This window comes from Melozone crissalis, unplaced genomic scaffold (assembly GCF_028551555.1).
Source record: "Melozone crissalis strain CALT ecotype California unplaced genomic scaffold, PUWL_Pcris_2 ptg000042l_1, whole genome shotgun sequence".
In the NCBI taxonomy this organism is placed as follows: domain Eukaryota; kingdom Metazoa; phylum Chordata; class Aves; order Passeriformes; family Passerellidae; genus Melozone; species Melozone crissalis.
Window position 1 is genome coordinate 19,344,617 of NW_026535820.1, and position 19,422 is coordinate 19,364,038.

The 19,422-nt window shown below is 38.5% G+C and overlaps 1 protein-coding gene across 1 annotated transcript in view; it reads right to left on the reverse strand.

Annotated features, from left to right (window-relative positions):
- The window catches only part of MYOM1 (myomesin 1), a 68,311-nt gene that overhangs the window by 17,632 nt on the left and 31,257 nt on the right, over positions 1 to 19,422 (reverse strand). Inside the window, exons 13-24 of the mRNA XM_054285436.1 lie at positions 18,639 to 18,695; positions 18,113 to 18,237; positions 16,330 to 16,513; positions 15,136 to 15,310; positions 12,772 to 12,893; positions 9,809 to 10,005; positions 8,931 to 9,057; positions 8,028 to 8,212; positions 7,187 to 7,301; positions 2,568 to 2,724; positions 1,614 to 1,720; positions 1,444 to 1,488 (exon numbers count right to left, since the gene is read on the reverse strand). Of these exons, the coding sequence (XP_054141411.1) occupies positions 1,444 to 1,488; positions 1,614 to 1,720; positions 2,568 to 2,724; positions 7,187 to 7,301; positions 8,028 to 8,212; positions 8,931 to 9,057; positions 9,809 to 10,005; positions 12,772 to 12,893; positions 15,136 to 15,310; positions 16,330 to 16,513; positions 18,113 to 18,237; positions 18,639 to 18,695 (1,596 nt within the window). The remainder of the gene's footprint in view (positions 1 to 1,443; positions 1,489 to 1,613; positions 1,721 to 2,567; positions 2,725 to 7,186; positions 7,302 to 8,027; positions 8,213 to 8,930; positions 9,058 to 9,808; positions 10,006 to 12,771; positions 12,894 to 15,135; positions 15,311 to 16,329; positions 16,514 to 18,112; positions 18,238 to 18,638; positions 18,696 to 19,422) is intronic.

Consider the following 19,422-nt stretch of genomic DNA (forward strand, 5'->3'; position numbering starts at 1 on the left):
AGAAGCACAAACAGCTGAATCTCAAGCCCTGGTTGTAATATATATTTTCCTTGAAGTGTACACAAGGGCCCAGAGTGGCCAAAGCATATGAGACAAGTTTCCTCCTTAAGGATACTTTCTGCAGTGATCTCCCTTTTCTGCCTGTGCCTTCTGGGAGCTCATGCACAGCTATATCTGTGCTGTTACCTGACACAGTGCAAAAAAAATTGATCTGATCTATGTCCTGAGGCAATATTTTGTGACACTGGTAGTGAACACAAAGCATGGAAGTGGCCTTAAGAAGGGAAGAGTCAGGGCAAGTAAGGTCATGAGACAGCAGCAAGGTTTTGTGATGACCGACTTTTAGTGTGAAAATATAATTAGGAGAAGATGATTGGGAGGAGCAGGAGTAAACAAGGGTTTGGTTGGGCTGTCATTAAGCTATCAAAAGGTGATACAGTATGTTGAGAAGAGTAGAGCCAATGAGAAAAAGACGAAGAAGGAAATGAGAGAGATGATGTAGGCAAAAAGGCCATTTCTGTAGCCAAGGATTGGCTGGGCTGAGAGATGCAATGTGGGCTGAGTTGGAAGAAGTGCCAGCAGTGCATGCACTAAGCTGAAGATTTTAAAATGCAGGCAAGAGTTTTAGTGCCTGGAATGAATAAGAAGAGAATATAGTGGGAGATGAGACCAGGTTTAGGTCTCATCTTGTTGTGTGCTTTAAGATTCATTATGTAATCCAGTATTATTTCTCCCCCCTTTATTCAAGTAATATTCCAATAAAAATAACCAAATCGTGCTATTACCAGGGTATCATAAATGTCTGTGGAAATGACAAAAATATCATCCCAAGTGTAGAAAGCATGTTCAAATTTTGTCAAATGTTCCAGGAAAGAGGGAGAGAATGAATTTCAGCAGGAAAATTCTGTATATATAGATCGTTACAGCTGAATTTACTACACTTGCCAAATTTGTTAACCTTAAATTTAATGTATGTTAACTTCGGTTGGAGTAAAATTAGAGAATCTTTCAAATTCTGGTTTTCAAATCAGGTCAAGCATGCTGAATAAGTATTAAAGCCTGTTCTGCAGAAGAAGCAAAGCCAGTATGATAGTTATTTTCCAGCTGTTGTACAGACTTATTTTATAGACCAATAACCTGCAATAGTTTGGGAAGAACATCAATAATATACAAATGTACTGAAAGAGGGAGAGAAAAAAAAGAATTTTAATTTTTTCAATGCCAATCCACTTTCACTTGAAATTACTGTAGCAACCTCCTTACCTGATGGTGGCAGGAGGTTTGTAACCATAGACTCACAGAATGGTTTGGGCTGGAAGGGAGCTCCAAAGGTCAGCTAGTCCAAGCCCCCTGCTATGAGCAGGGACATCCTGAACTAGATCAGGCTTGTGATACGCCACTGCATGCAAAGCTCTCCCCTACAGACACGACTGATTCACTTACTTGGGAACTGCCGTTCATGGCTCAGAGCAAGCAGGCGTTTCATTTCTGCAAAGGACATAAAAAAGAAGTAATATGAGGTGTGTGAATGCCTTTTGGATCTGAGAGACACAGCAGCAGGGAATAACAGATGTGAAAGCAAACTAGGAATGCTAAGTAGGCATTGTGTCTACCTTCCTCATCAATTGTGTAGCTTGATGAAACTCCATCAGTGTCTGTGACAATGCAAGAGTAAATTCCCAAATCATCTTCTCCAAGATTCTTAAAGGAAAGTTTAGACCTATAAGGGGGGAAAAAACCCATTATCATGAAAAGATAGAATACATCTGAACCAAACCCCTCCTTTCTGTCTATATTACCAGATATGAATAGCCTTGTGTTAGCTTTTGCTTTGACTGAACAGACAAATGTTTGGCTCTGTCAGCTATAAATCAAAGCCCTACCATGTGTGGTACAAATGGTGATGGCACCAAAACAAAAAAAGCATGTTGTCAAGGCTTTGATGATCCTGGAAGGATACTGTAGATGCAGTATTGTGACTGTGGTGGGCCACTGTTTCTTTCAATATGGCTTCTAGGAGAGCACACAGGCCCTCCATGGGCTGAACCTGTGCATCCTCCTTGTCTTCCTCTGGGAAAAGCCTGAAGAGACAGAGTATGCTTGGAGATGTTATATAAGTTACCAAATCAGGCCATGGTGATGCTGACATAAGAAAGCCTTGTTTACTGCAGCAGTTCCAAAGATTACAGCTGCGTTACAGGGCAAAAGCATTTTAAAGAAGCCAGATAATTTTATTATTTGGAGATTTAAAATAATAGGAATAATAATAATCATTGTCATCATCATCTGTCTTGACTGAGAGGTTATAAGGTGACAGGGCTCAGATTTTCTCTCCCCATGCCTAAAAATCACTAAAGTGCCTACAGAGGAGGTCTGACTCATTCAATGCAAGCTACAGTTTTCAAATGGTCTGGGTATGAATTTACTGAAGAACAGCATTCTCAGGAAGTAACCATCAAGTAACAGAGGCAGTTTTAACTCTTCCTGAGGTCATACATTAAAAGGATGGATTTCTGTGACAGTCTAGATCTCAAATACAAGACTATTGCTACCCCTGAGGGTCTTACTTTCCGCCTTTGGTATCGATGTTCAGTCGAGGATCATCCTCAATTGGTTCATAATTCTTGGACCAAATGAACTTAGAGTCTGGAGACATCTGATCACATTCAAAGTTCAAGGAAATGACTCCATTGTCATCTACATCCACCACCACTTCCTTGGTTCCTTAAAGAGCAGAACAAGGCAATTCCAGTTTCTCAGAGAATTCAGCAAATAAATTTCTATAGATATCATTCAGAGAGTGGATTAAGCAGATCTTTGCCATTTTCTCAGCTGGAACATAAATTGCTGCACTCACTGATATTCCTTGATTTACAAGAATAGTTCTTTTGATAGTCTTTGATTTACAAGAATAGTTCTTTTTCTAATCCACAGGTTAAAACACATCATAAATAATCTGATTTACTTGCGTGAATCTAATCATACACATGAGTTGCAGTATTTGCCATAAAAAAGCCTGAAAGGGGTAAAGAAATCAAGACTCTAAATCCACTAAATGTCTGAGCTATTAAATAGCAATATTTTCCATGGTAAGCAGTGATTAGAATTTTCATTATGCAGCATGGATTTCCTATTCTCTAATAGGGTAAGTGCTATACAGGGAATAACATGCAAATGTGAGCATTTGAAGAGGTGAAGAAGAGGAAGCAGTCAAGTTGTCCCAGCAGCACACATTTGTGACTGAGGCCCATTTTTGGTGACACTGGCTTCGCTCAGGGAGGTTGGTTTAATTGCTGTGCTTGGCACCCAGCCCTGCTGCCGTCTGCACCATTAATCCTGGGCCCACAAAGGGAGTGAATATTTGCAATTAGCTGCTTAAGTCACCCACCCAGTCTTGCCAGAGCCTTCAGTCATTGAGCTGGATAGGGTGACCCAGTTTGTACTTTGAAAGGCCTTGGGGGTGAATCCTGGGTCAGCAACCTGAAGGCATCTCAATTCTGCTCCCTCACACCCCAGGGGAGCTGAGGGTATTTCGTCTGGGATTTGGGCAACCCAGTGAACTTGTCATCTGTGGCATTAATGTTCATTTCAACAACTTGTCTGAGAATGTCAGGGAGAGCATGTGCACTGAGAGGGGCTGGAGGACATCCAGCCTTCTTTTCTGAATAGCTCTGAGCTGGATCTCGCATCTGAATAGGGCACTCATGTCCTGTTACTCGGGCTAAGACAATTCTGGGCTGCCCAGAATACTAATGACACACTTTCTTCACAAAGTATTGTACTTCAAAGACAAGAGCCTTATTCCTGACACTGAGATTGAATGCTTTATTTTCAGCATAATTCTTAGTGACCCTCAAGCATAGTAGGAGATTTCTGTGTTTCATCGTCCCAAAACTATACGTCTTTTCCAGCACTGCAAGCAGCTCCTGTCATGACAATCTGATTACAGATAGCTTTCTTAGTCTTCACACTTTGCCATAAGCATTTAATGAAAGACGAGATTAATATTCCCATTTTGGTACTGTTATGTACCAACCCTTGCAGCAGTGAAGCACATTAAGTACCATTATATGATAAATGAAGTCTGAGACCTACAAATATTTTACTAGGCAAGAATATATTTGCAATTTTTTGTTATAATTCAATTTATTACATGCAAAATTCATCACTAGAAATTTCATTAGTGTTTAGCTTCTTCTAGGTCATTAGCCCATTAATCTTTTGATGGCACTTTATGCGACATGGAAAGAATTACAGCCATAAGGATAATTTGAACAATAGAATCTTTTACATTCATTTCAAAGCATTTTCATTGTGGTAACAATGTATAGCATTTATTTTCAGAAGTGATGATGGAATTTACCTCTAATATTTCTATGAGTAAAAAAATGTCTAAATTACAGACCACATTTGAAGAACTCACTCCACCTATCCTGCAAAGTGGAGCCAAAGAAGCTGCCACAGTACTAACAGTCCTAATTTCCCTCCTCTAGAGAGCTTGGTGGTTTCAACATATCATCCAGAGCTTCTGTTAGAGTCACAGTAAGAAATAAAATACTTACATGCCATATCACATCTCCATAACAGAACATAAAGCTGACATCTTCCAGACACGAGAGGTAATGGCATCATTTTGAATACAGCCAGAGAAGTTGAATGGGACAGTTTCCTCATTTTCTGAGGTTCAGGCCCTTCTCAAGTGGCTGATGGAAGCTCATAATCTAATTTTGCTTTGTATCAACATAAACAAGGACTAAGGGCAGCAATACAAGAGTTGCAGTCTGCTCTTAGATTTTTCTTGTTTCCTGTGAGATCCACATATGCTGAAGTGCTTTTGTCAAAACCCGAAATTACAGATCAAAAGTAGTCTGGATTGGTGGCATTAGTTGTATTAGTATTAGTATTAGTTTACATGGTTGGGATTCCTAATTTAATTTTAGAAGATAACTGTACAGATTAAACATGGTTTTCAATTAAAAGGAAGTGGATGCAAAGTATTGAATAATTATATTTACACATTTCTTTGGATAAAGACAGCTGGCACCTTTTGTATGAAAGTAGGTATTTTCATTCAGGATATTATTTGCTTGCATTATTTGATTAGAAATCTCAGCTGTCTTGTAATTTTATACATTCACCAAAAGTAGCATTCCAGCAGGAACTTTCTAGAGAGACCTGACAATATTATATGTCTCCATCCAAGATGGTAATAGAGGCATGATTAATAGTGCAGCACCAAAATATTTGTGGTCATTTTAAAAAAAATTGTGTGATTTTTCTCGACAGTTTTGTGGTTAGAGTGAGAAAAGGTGTAAGCCTGCTAAGGAGGCTGTTTTATGAAATAATTGTTTTAAATAAGTTTTTGTCTTTTCTTAATACCTCTAAGAAGCTTAGTTTGGTGGATTCTGTATCAGCAGATCTCAGCTCAAAATATGGGTCAAGTAGATTTGTACACGTAACTACTTTTCAGTTTCCCTGAGTGTTCACTGGGCTAAATCCTCATTTTCTGGTGATCCCTCAGATGTCATACCTATGAACTCTCCTTCTCTAATGGTGAGGTCTGTAAACCAAATGTTCTGCTCAAGTTCACATCTTTTGAGTGAACACTGTACAATTTTTTTGGCCTTTTTGGTCATCTTCACAAGAGTCTGTTTGTATTTTTTCTCAGTTGTAGTAACATGGTCAATCCTTTATTTAGGACACTTGAAGAGTGTTAACACCACAATGTTTTATCAGAAGTATGATGCACAGATATTAACCCTCAATGAAAATGGATTAGCAAAGCCAAAAGTTTAGTCTTAATAGTGGCTTAATTCTCTTATTAGAAGTGGCTGCTGTTTATAGCTGTTTTCAGGAATAAATTTTTAAGGTTTGCCTTACTCCCCTTGCAGGTGATAGAAAGAGCCCTGGTGCTTCAGCAGCTTATAGATCTGAAATTATGTTTCCTATATTTTTCAAAGATCCTGTTTCAAACCCTTCTTATTCATACAATTACTTACCTTCTTTTTGTCCTTGTATCCCAATCTTACATGCTTTCAACTGACCATCTACTCCTTCCAGTCTCTTTTTCCCATCCCAGCTCCCTAGTCTGAGCTTTCCAGTTCTTTTACACCCCCAGCTTCAGACCTCCTTTTACAGGCTTTTTTGACTTACAGCCTCATGGAGGTCTAACTCAATACTTGTTAGAATTTTTGCTGTCCTGGTCATAAGGATTGGGCATGTATGAGAGCTGAGCAAAAGGATGTAAAAATTAACCTAGGGGTCAGAAACTGGGAAAGGATCCCAGGGAAATGCAGTCTGCAAGTGTAGTAAGGGAATTGTCAGAGGAGAAGAGGGTGTATGATGAATCAAGGTTGAGTTGTACCCCTGTACCTTCTTACCTCATACTAACCTCATACTAGATTTGTTTAAAATGACTGGGATTTCATTTTTGCACTTTGTAGGACCCTGCACTTCTACAATAGTCTATAGATGAGGAAGCCACAAGTCCATGCTTGGGTTTTCTGCTGGGGGCTTGGTGACAAAAAAGTGTTGTCTCTGACCAGTCACCTCTGTTACTTGTACAGCTAAATAAAGCCCAGAGGGTTCCTGAAGTTCCAGGTGCCTTTGGAGATGCTGCCTTTGCACTGGTTCCTGTGTTTCTTGCTGATCTTACAGGCACAGTGGAGCCTGCCTTCACTGGATTCCTCCAACAAAGAACTGCACTACTGAAAGTGATCTTCAAAATTACTTCACTGTGCTTTTAAAGCCTTTATTTTAAAGACCAAGAGGAAAAAAAAACATGTTTTCTTTTATCCTTTCCACATTACATAAGAAAAGGAGAATGATAAAGCATAAAAAACTGGTTTAACACAGGAAAGGCAAAATTTACATCTGTAATATTGTTTTGTTGAGCTGGTCTTACTTGGTCCTCTACTTATGCACCTATCTGTAGAGACTTGCAAATCTTACAACTTTACTGCATCTTTATATTCCTGAACCTGTAGTTACGATAAGAAAATCTGTTCTGACCTTAAAACATACCAGACAATGAACTCAAGATATGGCCCTCAACTCATATCTTACTTCATAAAAAAGCTTGACCTGAGAAGGATCAGATTCCTGGCATGTAGCCTGCAGGTAAACACATTGCACAAACAGGAACCTGTGTAAATATGATGACAAGGAGGAAGTCTTTCTAACGAACCTGGTCGTGTTTCTGCTATGACAGCATCTGTGACATCTGATGGCTTCCCAACGCCAGCCTGGTTTGCTGCCCGCACACGGAACACGTAGCTCACACCTTGTGTCAGGCCACCAATCTGGAGGAACCAAATACATACAGTGGTGTGTTGCAAAACACTGATTTTAATTTCACACTTATTAAGATCAGTCTGGGTATTTGACAATTCTATTTCCTTTCTTGTTTTGTTTCTTTTCCAGTTTTTTTTTTTTAAATATTCAGCTCCAGAGTGACATGACTAATCTGTGTGACTTGCTCCTTCCTTGTGTGCATAGTTAATGTTCAGGCAGCGTCATTGCTGTCATTGATTTCTTAGCAAAAGGAGGACTGGTTTTGGAACAGGATGTTTTTAACTCATGTACATTGACCTCTGAAACATCATCGTCTTTTACTGCACATAAATGCTGGCTTTGAAAAATTAAATTATCAGGGTAATAAGTGCCAGCCACACCTATTTAGAAACAAGAAGGAATTTAATAGTACAGAGTTAATTGCAGTGACTGGAGGAATTATACTGAAATTATGTCACCTGGGGATACTCCTATAAAACATATATGAAAGGATCACACTTTAAAATTACTTGTCTTTCAAATATTCTGAAAAGTATAAAAATAGCAAACCTACTTCAGGCTTATCTCTAGAACTGTGATACTGCTGATCACTTATTTCAAAGTCATTCCACAAAATTATGTATCATGTGTCCTACTGAGTAAGTGGAGCCATGATCAGCGCAGGATGATGCAGTCAAAACTGACTTCCCCAAGGTTATGCTGCTATGCCAGTATTTGAATCTTCAGCAATTTACCTTCAAGTATTTCTTTTGAAGGGGCTTCTCATTGACACTTCTCCAGCGTTCCTCCTTTGCGTCAGTTTCCTTCATATCAACATAATAACCAACTACGGGAGTACGACCAGAATAAACTGGTTCCTTCCACAGTAACACCAGAGAGTCTTTCCTAACTTCTGTGCATTTGACATCATGGGGTGGCCCTGAAATGTAAAAGTTGGAGTGTGGTGTCAAAATAAATCCCAAAGGGACCAGTGCATAAGACTCCAGAACCAAAACCAGACAGAACCCAGAACAGTACACAGAACTTATATAACATTTAGCTCCTCTGTATCATACCTAGACCCAATGTACAAAATACAGCCCATGCCAATTAAAAAGACTAACCCAAAACACAATCTAATTGGTTGAGATTGGTATCTTGATCAAATATTCATGAGCTTACAAAATGGACAAATAATCCCCAAACTCTGGGAAATAAGTTAATGATTCAGCTAATGCTGCTTCAAGGACTGGTCTAAAGTCCACTGAAGTCAGCGGAGGTTGTTTTCATTAATTTCAGTGAATGCTAAAAGGTCAGGGATCTGGCCTTGTAGTGATTTACATTTAGACAAGGGTTACAAGGTCCCATTCTTCTTTGCCTTGTACCTTAGACAGGTATTTATGTCTAGTACTTAAACTAGAAAGCAAAGTGCCAGGCACAGTAGAGGAACAAAGAAGGAAAGATAAAGAAAACTAAAGAAGCTGCTTGTAAAATGCTACTAATTAAATAGGGATTATCACTGTAATGGTATGAAATCAAACTGTTGGCAATTCAAGCCTGGCCATGAACTTCAGTGTCCCACAGACTCCCCTGCAAAATGCCTGCATTACATAATGAGACCCAGAGCACCCCGGGCTGTGTCCCACTCGGGATCCTACCAGGCACAGCAATGGTCCACTCTTCACACTTGAAGGACTTGCTTGGTTTGGAGGGTGCCCCAACCCCCGCCAGGTTAGCAGCAGCCACCTGGAACTGGTACACCATGTTTTCCTTCAGGTTTTCGATCTGCAGGATCAATGAGATGGTACTTATTAACTTTGGATTAGGACTTCAAAAGAAAGTCACAATAATAATTGTTGAAAACATGAGCATGCTTTGAAGTGTGCCTGAAGATGGAAGCATTATTGACATCTTAACATGATAATTATCTTGGCTTTTCCTCTTATCAGTGATGGAGCACACATGAGTGATCTTAGCATACTCAAATTGCAACCCTCTTTTCCTATTGATAGGCACTTTGGTAGGCAGGGAGGAAACGAGGCATTGTTCAACAATCATCTTAGTCTGTCTCGTGGTATGGACCAAGTTCACTTAAGGCAAGAGTTGGCCTCACAGTGGGGTGAAACTCAGTCCTGGCATTGCTTTTCATTTCTAAAGCAGCTCAACGAGGTTGTCTCTAAATTGGGTCAAGAACTGATCACAAAAACCAGCTGGCACAGAGCTGGTTTTAGCACTAGCAAGCACTGGGATATGTCCACCAAACCAGTAGGAATTCCATTTATTGTGAGGGCCTACTTACAAAATATCAGACTATGTCAGTGAATTTACAGATGACAAATGGTTCCAGACTAACAAATAAGTGTACAAACAATTTTGTAGAGAAGTTTAATAAGACTAAATAAATTTACCATCCTGGAATTCAAACCCTCTGAACAGTTATTTGTACACTGAATCATAATTCATCCCAACCCATCTTTGACATTTGATTTGAAAGCACTGCCTGCTCCCCCAGCAACAACTGGACTTAACCTCTTACCCTGTATGCCCTGTCAGCAACAGCCTTAATGTTGGCCTCCTTCCATTTCCCAGGAACTCCATCCACCACTTCCCTATAGTTCAGGTAGTAGCCGGTGATCTCAGTTCCACCAATGGCTTCGGGTTGTTTCCATCCCAGCACCATCGAGTCACGGACGCTCTCGAGCACCACGATGTCGTAGGGTGGGGATGGAGCAGCTGTTGTGGTGTCAATAACACGTGAGTAGGAGGCAGAATCTCAGGCTTGCTTTCACTTACCGTGTTCAGGCGGCTCGTGCCTTGCATTTCCTAATTAGGACAATATTTATGTGCTCAAGGGAAGCTTCTGGAGCTGGAATAAGAAATGCAGGATGAAAGCTTCCACAAACCAAATGCAGAGTCCAAACTGCATAGGAATTAGTTTTTAGGATCTCCTGTTTTTGAAAGGCAGGCTAATACACAGCAAAAGAATGTGTTGCGATTGCAGCTCTGATGCAAGTGATCAGGACTCACTTTACTCTGTGAAAAATGAGGAACTAAAACTAGCATTGCAGGAAAAGAAAAAAAATTGGAGATGCAATGATTTGTTTTGTTTTGTGGAAAGCAAACCCCTTTTCACAACACAATATTCATTGTAGTTTCCTTAAAAAAAAAATAGTCTCACATTCCTTCCTCTCAAGAATTGCCTTTATGTGTTTCTTTTTTTCTTTTAAATTTATATACTGCGCAAATTTTATCATTGCACCCATCATGTGGTCTTACCTTAATGGGAGGCAGAGTGATCATAGGCACTGCAGTATGACCAGAAAAGGAACATGTCTGTTACTGGAACTTACATTAAAAAATATGTGGCATAGTCCTTCTTCTTAGATTTTTCTTAAACAATACAGAAATAATTCACTTCATTCCAAACCGCTTTCTTATATTTCTCCTGTATCTAGAAGGAAAATGCTTGCCCACATCCATTATGTAACATATCAGTGAAAAGCCTTACTTGTGCCCCTGAAGTCATACTTTGGATGGAAAACCCACATCATGTATGTTTCCTTTTGTGTGTAATGTTTTGCATTGGTGTCAGCTAGGCCCAGGTGTCTCACTTCAGAGGCCTAGGGAGGAGTTTTGTTCCCTAGCCAGGTATCAGGAGTCAAACGATATTTAAGCCCCGCATATCTTGGGCAAAATGGGTGTTTAGGCACTGAAATTTAAAACATGATTTTGTGCACATGTCTATACATTCCTCCTTATGTATCACTATTAGTCAGAGATAGAACACAACATTCATTAGCACAATGTGTCAGCAGGTAAGATGTAGCTTAGGCTAAAATCCACAAAGAATCTTCATATTTCCTAACAGAAGACAGAATTTCATGCTTACCATCATAAACAGATTTTGTTTCCTTCCTACATATACAACCCAGAGAACCAGATAACCAGATTCCTAACAAATTACTGAAATGATTTACAAATAATATATCACCTTGGATACATTAATATGCAGTCAAACAAGCCATTAAGTTACTAACCAAATTGATTTGTTTCACTTTCATTAACCACTAAGTTTGTAAAGTGATCTCCAATACCATTACATGAATAATGATCTTAATGGAGAGTTGAGGACAGAATTAATAGGTCTGATAGAAGATGCATCACTGTAGATCACGTCCACTTGTGGCACAGTTGAACAGAAGTTACATCAGTCTGAAGTGGACCAACCAAAGCAGCAAAATTGATTTATTTCATTAATTCTCACCTGTATCTTTCTTCTTTGTAAATTTTTCCACTGTCAAAAGATCCCCTGGTCGAGACTTACTTGCCTGCTTAGCAGCAACTTTTTGTGGCACAGATGTGACAGCGTCCTTAACCACTCCTCTCGTGTTACTGTCTCCTGTACTCCCCAGTTTGCCACAGCTACTGGGCAGTGTCTCTCTATTAAATTTAGCATTGCATTTTAGCAAAGCATCTGTGTCAAAGATAGGCTGGGAGGCCTCATGCATGCCTTCTCAGCTGGTAGTGCGGTCTGTTAGTCCAGCAGCTTTACCACTCAGTTCAGGACACACACCATGAAGCAATCCTCCCCCTATAATTGCCAGAAAACAGCAAAGATATTTGGATTTAGAACACATTCCTTTTTCTTCATTTAGGCAACAGACTTAAGAAATGCATGCAATGAACAATACAGCTGAAGTATGACAAGTCATTGTGTTTATGCACAAAATGTTAAGCTTGAATTTGAGAAAATTTGAAATGCATAGAATACCTCTCAGCCTGTTCATAAATAATGCATTTTTAAATAATATCTGGTATTCAGAGCAGAAAAAAAATTGTAAAGTTAATAGTATTACTTTACTTCAGTTATTTTAGTTTTAGATCTTCCAGGTCACGTTTCTGTTCCTATGAGGATGATCTCACAAAATTGCCCTAGGCCACATGTCTCTGCTCTAAGGTTGAGAGGTATGCAGCTTCAATACAAATGAGAGTGAGGGTGCTGCAGACATACAATTCATTCTAGTCCAGTGATCTCATTAATCTTTATGGATTAGTTCAGGCAGTGGCAAACAGAAACAATCCATCAGCAAAGGGAGAACACACAGGGTTATAGGTTTACAGACAACACATTGCACTATTAGGTTTAGTCATGGAAACAAATTTCTTAGGAACTGACTGTATGGTGTGGATTAGAGGTGATATACCAGATTACAGAATCAGTGACATTCCCATTTTCCAGGATACCTATTAAGTGAACTTGGCAGCGCTCTCATACAGTGATTCAAAAGAAACACCTGAAGAAAACTGGATGGTGAAGGTGAACAGTCTACAAGAGGGCAGTGAGTGTGAAACCATGTCTGTGAGACTATAGGATCTATGGGTAAATTATTATTTGTGGACAACTTTGTGAAACAAAGCAATTAATTAGTCACTAATAATTGCTGAGAACATATTTACTTAATTAATAACCATTGAAAGGGGTAATGGAAAATAACTTACCAATGGCTGCTTTCACCTCTATAGGCTCTGATTCCTGTGAAAATTCACTGAGTCCTGCTGCATTAACAGCTCTGACTCTGAAAATGTACTTCTCACCAGTGCTGAGCCCATGGCAAATGAATCTGAAACAAACCAGTCAAGGAATACTTAGAAAATATTATAGAGAAAAGTTTTAAGGGGGAAAAGAAAGCATTTCTTCCATGATATTTATTCTGGTTTCTAAAAACCAAGGACAAACCATGACCCCAGTTACTAATATGAAGGTCAGAGGATGCAGAATCTGAGCACCTCATTCACAAAACAAAGTCTAAACTCATCTCTTTTAAGATAAGCTATTTCAACACTCTTTCCTTCTTTGAGACTACACCAGTTTCTGTGCTACCACAAGGTCTATCTTACTTCTACCTGTGTATTAAATCTATACTTCCTAGTAGAAAAAATGTCAAAAGCTGCACAGGTAAGGTCTATATTTGCTTCTTGTGGAATATTTTCATGACACAAGTAAAAGACACATGTAGCACAGGTTCCCATAAATTCCTCCAATCATAAATGAAAAATTGCAGAGTTCAAAAAAATTACAGGGCATTGTATAGGAGATAAATTATTTTTGTTCTTCACTTTCTTGCTTCAATACATCACAATAATCCAAGTCAGAGAAATTCTTTTATTTGAAGACATTTACTTGATCATCTAACTCTCACATAAACAAAACACTCATAAATTTTCTCTGGCATCTCTGAAACCACAAAATTTCTGAAGACAGGAATCATTTATTTAGGAATAGACTGTGGTATGGAAATTAATTTTTTTTGTTTAAAACCCCATTTATTTTTCACAGGTATTTTAAGTGTATTTTATTCCATGTTCCTTTGATTTTGTTCTACTTTATAATGTAGTAATAATTGCACTACCAATGCTGATCTCATGAAATGGCATATGAAGCAACTACAATGTGGACAACAAAATCAAAGTTTTACTTTGGAGTAAGGAAAAAAAAAACCTGAATCAAAATTTTCAAAGTGGAATTTTCCCTACCCATTCTATCAGACTTTTCCAAATAATTTGCTTTCACCAGGATGTGTGCAGAATTTCAAAAGATCAAAATATACTGCATGAGGCAGGCTATGAACTACAGAGAATGCTTTAAGATTGGCCTAACCAGAAAAACCAAGAGTTGACAGACAGCCTGTGCCTGCATCATATATCACACTGATTAAAAATGCAGTGATAGAAACCTATGCAGTGTACTTGTATCACAGTATATAGTAACTCAAAGCAATATTTTTATTTCTACAGTGGTGAAAGGTCACATATATTTTAAAACAAGCAGAGAGGACGAAACTTCACCCACTTTCAATATAACTGTGATATAACTCATAGAAATAGATATGAAAGGGTGTAATAATGGCACACATAAATATAAATACAATATAAATGCGCTAAAGAATATAAAGGACATTGTTGTGTCTGTGTTCAATCAAGTGAAGTTTTAGGTACTTTTGATATGCTAAGCATTTACAATGCCCTTCTAAACAGCAAAGCTGGTCCAGGAGTATTTAGCTGAGTTTGACTTACTGTAATAAGGGTTGTCATGGATAGCAAGTACAAAGAAGCAGAATCAGTCATAACAAGCAGGCACTACTTCTGTATTGGCATCAATCCCCTTGAGGAAAAAGTTCTGCACTTACTGTTTCAGACTCTGAAGATTACATACTTATTCAAACAAAACCAAACCTGATTTATCTCAGGAACTAACTCAACTCAGGAAGTTTTAAGTCTTGATTTTTTTTTTCTGACTGGAGACCAAGCTTCATATTGGTAAGAAATGTGGGTTTGTACCCAATATTTAAGAGTGTTAATTAATTTCTTGATGATTACAAGTAAAAGAGCAGTCAGAAAGTAATATTTTTACTGGGATGTTTAGTCCACATGTCCTCCTGACAGTCCAGATACACAGCCCAGAAATGTTTAGAGCAGTCTTCCAAAATAAACCACTTTGCTTCCAAACATTATGCAGCTTAGCTCTCCACATTTGTAACTTCAGACATTCCTCAATGTCCTGCTTTTCATCAAGCTGCTAGGCTACAATAGCTAGAAGTAGCAAGCTGTTTCTCTTTTCTTCATTAGCAATGTCCATATTTCTTCTCTCTTGACTAATTGTTTCTAATATAAGGTTGATTATAATTTCTCTTTGGATAAAACTCACTATACTTTTACAACTTAGGAGCTTCACATGCAAGAGGGATTCCAGCCTGCTGCCTACCACAGAGAGATTAGCTCTACTATTACTAATGGCTGGAAAGCACACATATCCAGTAAATCAGACATTGGTGGCCATAACTTCCATGGTTTGAGGTTAATTACCTTGTGCCTTTCACTGGATTGTTGTTACATGGTTCCCAACGACCAGATCCTTCCACACTTGACTCAATGTAGTACCCAACCAGCTCCTTGGCATCTGGAGGCTCTGTCCAAGTGACAACAACTGAAGTATCTGTATTCCTAGTTGGCATAATTCGGCCAGGAGCTTTGGGAATATCTGTGGGAGAGAAGCAGAAATAAATTAGTGGCCTGCCAGTTAAAACTCATAAATAAAATAAGCATGAAATTCTATTCTTGATTATACTAGCATGACCAGTACAGATTTAATCTTCAAAAAACTGCTCTGATTTAAATTCAGTAATCTGTCAGGACAGGACAAGACAGGATCAGAAGGCTCAAGTCTTTGGTGGTGGGGTTCCTCACTTCTGTATTGCCTAGGATTCAGTGTATTTCCTTAAAATCATGTCTAGTTTATCCCCTTGTGATGAATATCTACACCAGACATGTGATTTGGAGCTTTCTAAAAGAGAAAATGTGCTAGGTGCACATTGAAGATCTTGTGCAGCCCACAGGATAAGCCAGAAACCAAGGCTTCTGTTAAGCAGCAAAGGGTATCTATAGTGTTTTTTAAGAAGACACGTCTTGCTCTCCTTAAAAAATGTATTCCATGGGCATCCTAATGCTCTGAGAAGTCAATATGAAGTGAAAAGAGATCATTTGGAACTGGATTGAAATCCTCATTGCTGTTTGGAAACAAATTGATGATGTAGGTGCAGCTACTGATGACTTTCTGTATTGAACATCTTGGCTTCTCTTCCAGAGAAAATAGTCTCTGCTTTCAATGTAAGTATTAAATTTTTCACTTTTGTTTAATTTGGCAAACAAGGAAGGTTAGACTCTGCTGATGTCTGGGCTTATTTTCAAAAGAGACTCTAAGTAAAACAAAACATTTTTGTACTTCCTTGAGTTTTCATTTTCTTTTGCTATTTGCAGTCTTTGCAGTTCTTGGCATCGTTGTTCGCAGCTTAATTTCCTTGCCTTGCATCTGTCATTTGACTACAGTAAAGGTTGAACAACCCAAACAAAAATTATTTTAGCTAAAGGGAATAAATCACTGACTGCTTTTCATACACTTGAATTATTTTCTGGGCAGCTACCTGCTTGCAGACAAAACAATTACATCACAAACTGGAAAGCTACCATGGAGGTAATTTAATACACTCAACCACAGCTTACCGAGTTTGTCATCCACTACAGTGGCTTCAGTTGCTTCTGAGGGTTCACCAATCCCAGCTGAATTGCAGCAGCGAACTCGGAAGCAGTAGGATTTGCCTTCAGACAAATCAAAAACTGCAAAGCGAGGGGACTTCACAGGGATCTCAGTGTTCACCCTCTGCCAGTCCTCTGTGCCAGCAACACACTGCAGTCAAACCCAGAAACCACGTTTAGAACAGAAGCATCTGAAGGCTGGGCATCTCACACAACAACGCTTTCTCCCTGGACCACCAAATTCATGTCTGCTATGGAGAACAGGGAGACACATCCCTTCTTTGGGGCTTTCCACAGAATGAGCATATTTCAAAGCTGATTAATCTGCCAGATGTTCACTTTCTCCAGAAAACATACACGAAAGTTTACTGGTTTTAATATACCAGAGCTAAACCCTGTCCACTGCAAAGAAGTGATGTTATTAACTGCACCCAGTCTGGATCACTCTCAAAATGAGTTCTGCAGATATTAAGCATCATGCTAAGAGCAAAACCCTAACATTACCTCTTTGCTTCTAGATGCTCTTGTGGCACTCTTGGTGGTTTTGGGGTGTCTTTCAGAATTAATAATGATTTGACCCTCATTTTCCAGAAAAAAAATAATTTTTGCAAATTATTTGTGAATTATTTTTACTTCCGTGGCTAGATCATGATCACTTATACCACTAATATTAGTGATTAATTTTTTGCTTTGATTTACATTAAGTATAATTTCAAGTAAATGGTTCTGGTTTCTGAGGGATTCAAATTCTCATCTGACTATGTGACATTAGTGCTGAGTACTCAGCATGCAATTGATTATTAAAAAGCTTTCTTACAAAATTCATATATTCACCCTCTCCAAGGCTGTTGCTAAGTGAAACTCGTTTATTTAGACCAGATTTTGTATGAGAGATGGAAAACACATAATGGGAAGATATTTATGTCTCCCTTGATGACACCTCTAGACTGATAGGAAAAAACATTGATAAAAAAGTTTATGAGCCAAGAGATGCTAGAAGGAACGGTGATGGTGTGAAGAATTTTCTAGGCTAGCAGCCATGTGAAAACACCTCAGGAAAGCAGGTGAAATTAAAACTGATTCTGAAAAATTAATTAAAAATTAAAACTGAAATTGAAACTGATTTTGTTCAAGTAGATCAGAACAGAAATTTTGTGGTCTTTGCTGAGTTGGTGGAGCAAATGTAACGCTAATGGAGAGGATAAACATGAAAAGGCAGCTGGAATAGAAAGTGCTGATTACAAGAAACTCTTGCAAAATGCTTCCATCCAAAATGTTAACAATCTGTCCTGCCAGACAAGCTTCATTTATACAAATTTTATTTATTTATATATATATAATATATATACACTATCATATGTGTATATAATATATATTTATGATATATATACATAAAAATAAATATGCATTATATATATATAGGCATGTGACTTTGCTCTGTGTTTTCACATTATAGAAGGAGTTTTTTTCTCTCTGCTCCAGGTAGGTCAATGACACAATTCAAGAAGAATATTACTGGGTGTGACACATTCTTAATCTATGTTCCTATTTCCCATTTTTCTTTTATTCCTAGTCTATCTTAATCTATAGTCGACAGTTATCTTGATGAACTTCTTATCCTTGCCCTAATTTGCAAATCTCAGAAATGAGAGTTAACCAAAGGTGCAGAAGAGATGACAAAACAAATGTAAACTACTGTAAACAAATGTAAACATCATAACAGCATGATCCTGATTTTGCCCAATTTTACCTTTTCCACAAAGTACATGATACCCTCATGGCCCCGCTGTCCAGGAGGTTTCCAGCTAAGCACCACATAGTTCTTGGTGGCCTCAATAACTTGGAGGTCTGTGGGGGGACCAGGAACAACACCCTCTGAAGGACAGGGAAGAATAGGAAAGGGAAGTTGGATTTAGTTCTTCTGGTTTTGTCTCAGAATTAGCATCATAACTAAAAATCGGACTATCAATATACCTTAGCACTTAATTTTTTTTAAATGTAAAAATCTTTTAAATATTAAATAAATTTAAAGTCTCTAAAAGTCTTTTAAATATTGTGTTTAAATTTCCTTTTTTTAATTCTAGGCATGATTTTGTTAGGTCCTGAAGAATGAAACTTCACCTCAAAAACAAAGTTGTTGAGTTATTCAAGGTCAAGTGACTCTCAGAACAACAAACTTTGGGTGTGTGCCAAAGTCCACTGAACTCACTCAGAGCTTTCCTAATTACTGAACCAGCTTCACATTAGACATTTGTAGGCAAAAGGGCTGTGTTTACCTGCAGGTTCTTCCTCAGTCACAATAATCTGTCCTGTCCAAGGAGCAGAGGGATGACCTAAAACAAATGCCAGAGATAACACAATGAGAACAATGAGAAAACCGACTCTTTCTTGGTTCAAAACTAACAATTGCAAGATCCCCATGAGCTCCATTTTTGGTTAATGCCGTGGCTGTTGCTCATGTACCAAGCTAGTTACCCAAGCTAGCTTACCAGCTTGAATATTGAGAGCAGCTCAGCATTTAGCATAGCTAGAAAATCCACTGAAACATCTATTCCTTCCTGAAATGTCACTGAAGTCTCCTAGGTGACAAGCAGAGGTATTTGGTTCACTCAGCTCATAATTTTCAGAGAATTAGTTTCAGCTTTATTTTCCATCCTCTATTCCTTTGGTTTAACAGTTCACTTATTAAAGGAACAGCCAGATTCCTGCAGGCTGCATCTTGTCTCTTTTTTAACCACTTTCTCTCATATTACCAGCTTGTAAATCATGGATCACAGTCACAAACAGTAACAGCTCAGCCTGACTCAGCATGTCCACTTGATAAATTTGGGTGTCTCTCTGAGCAGCCAATATGTTATCACACTATTGCAGTTATGCAGCTCTCAACCAGGTCAGTGCACTTTCAGAGATAATTTTTGCAGACACTGTTCTCTGCCTCCACGTTGTTCACCTTACATTGGCTGATCTGATTTGGAGATGAAAGAAGAGAAGAAGCAGGTGGGGAGAAAAATTATGAGGGATGAGAGGAGAAGATACAGCAGGAATAGGCCACCAAACCCA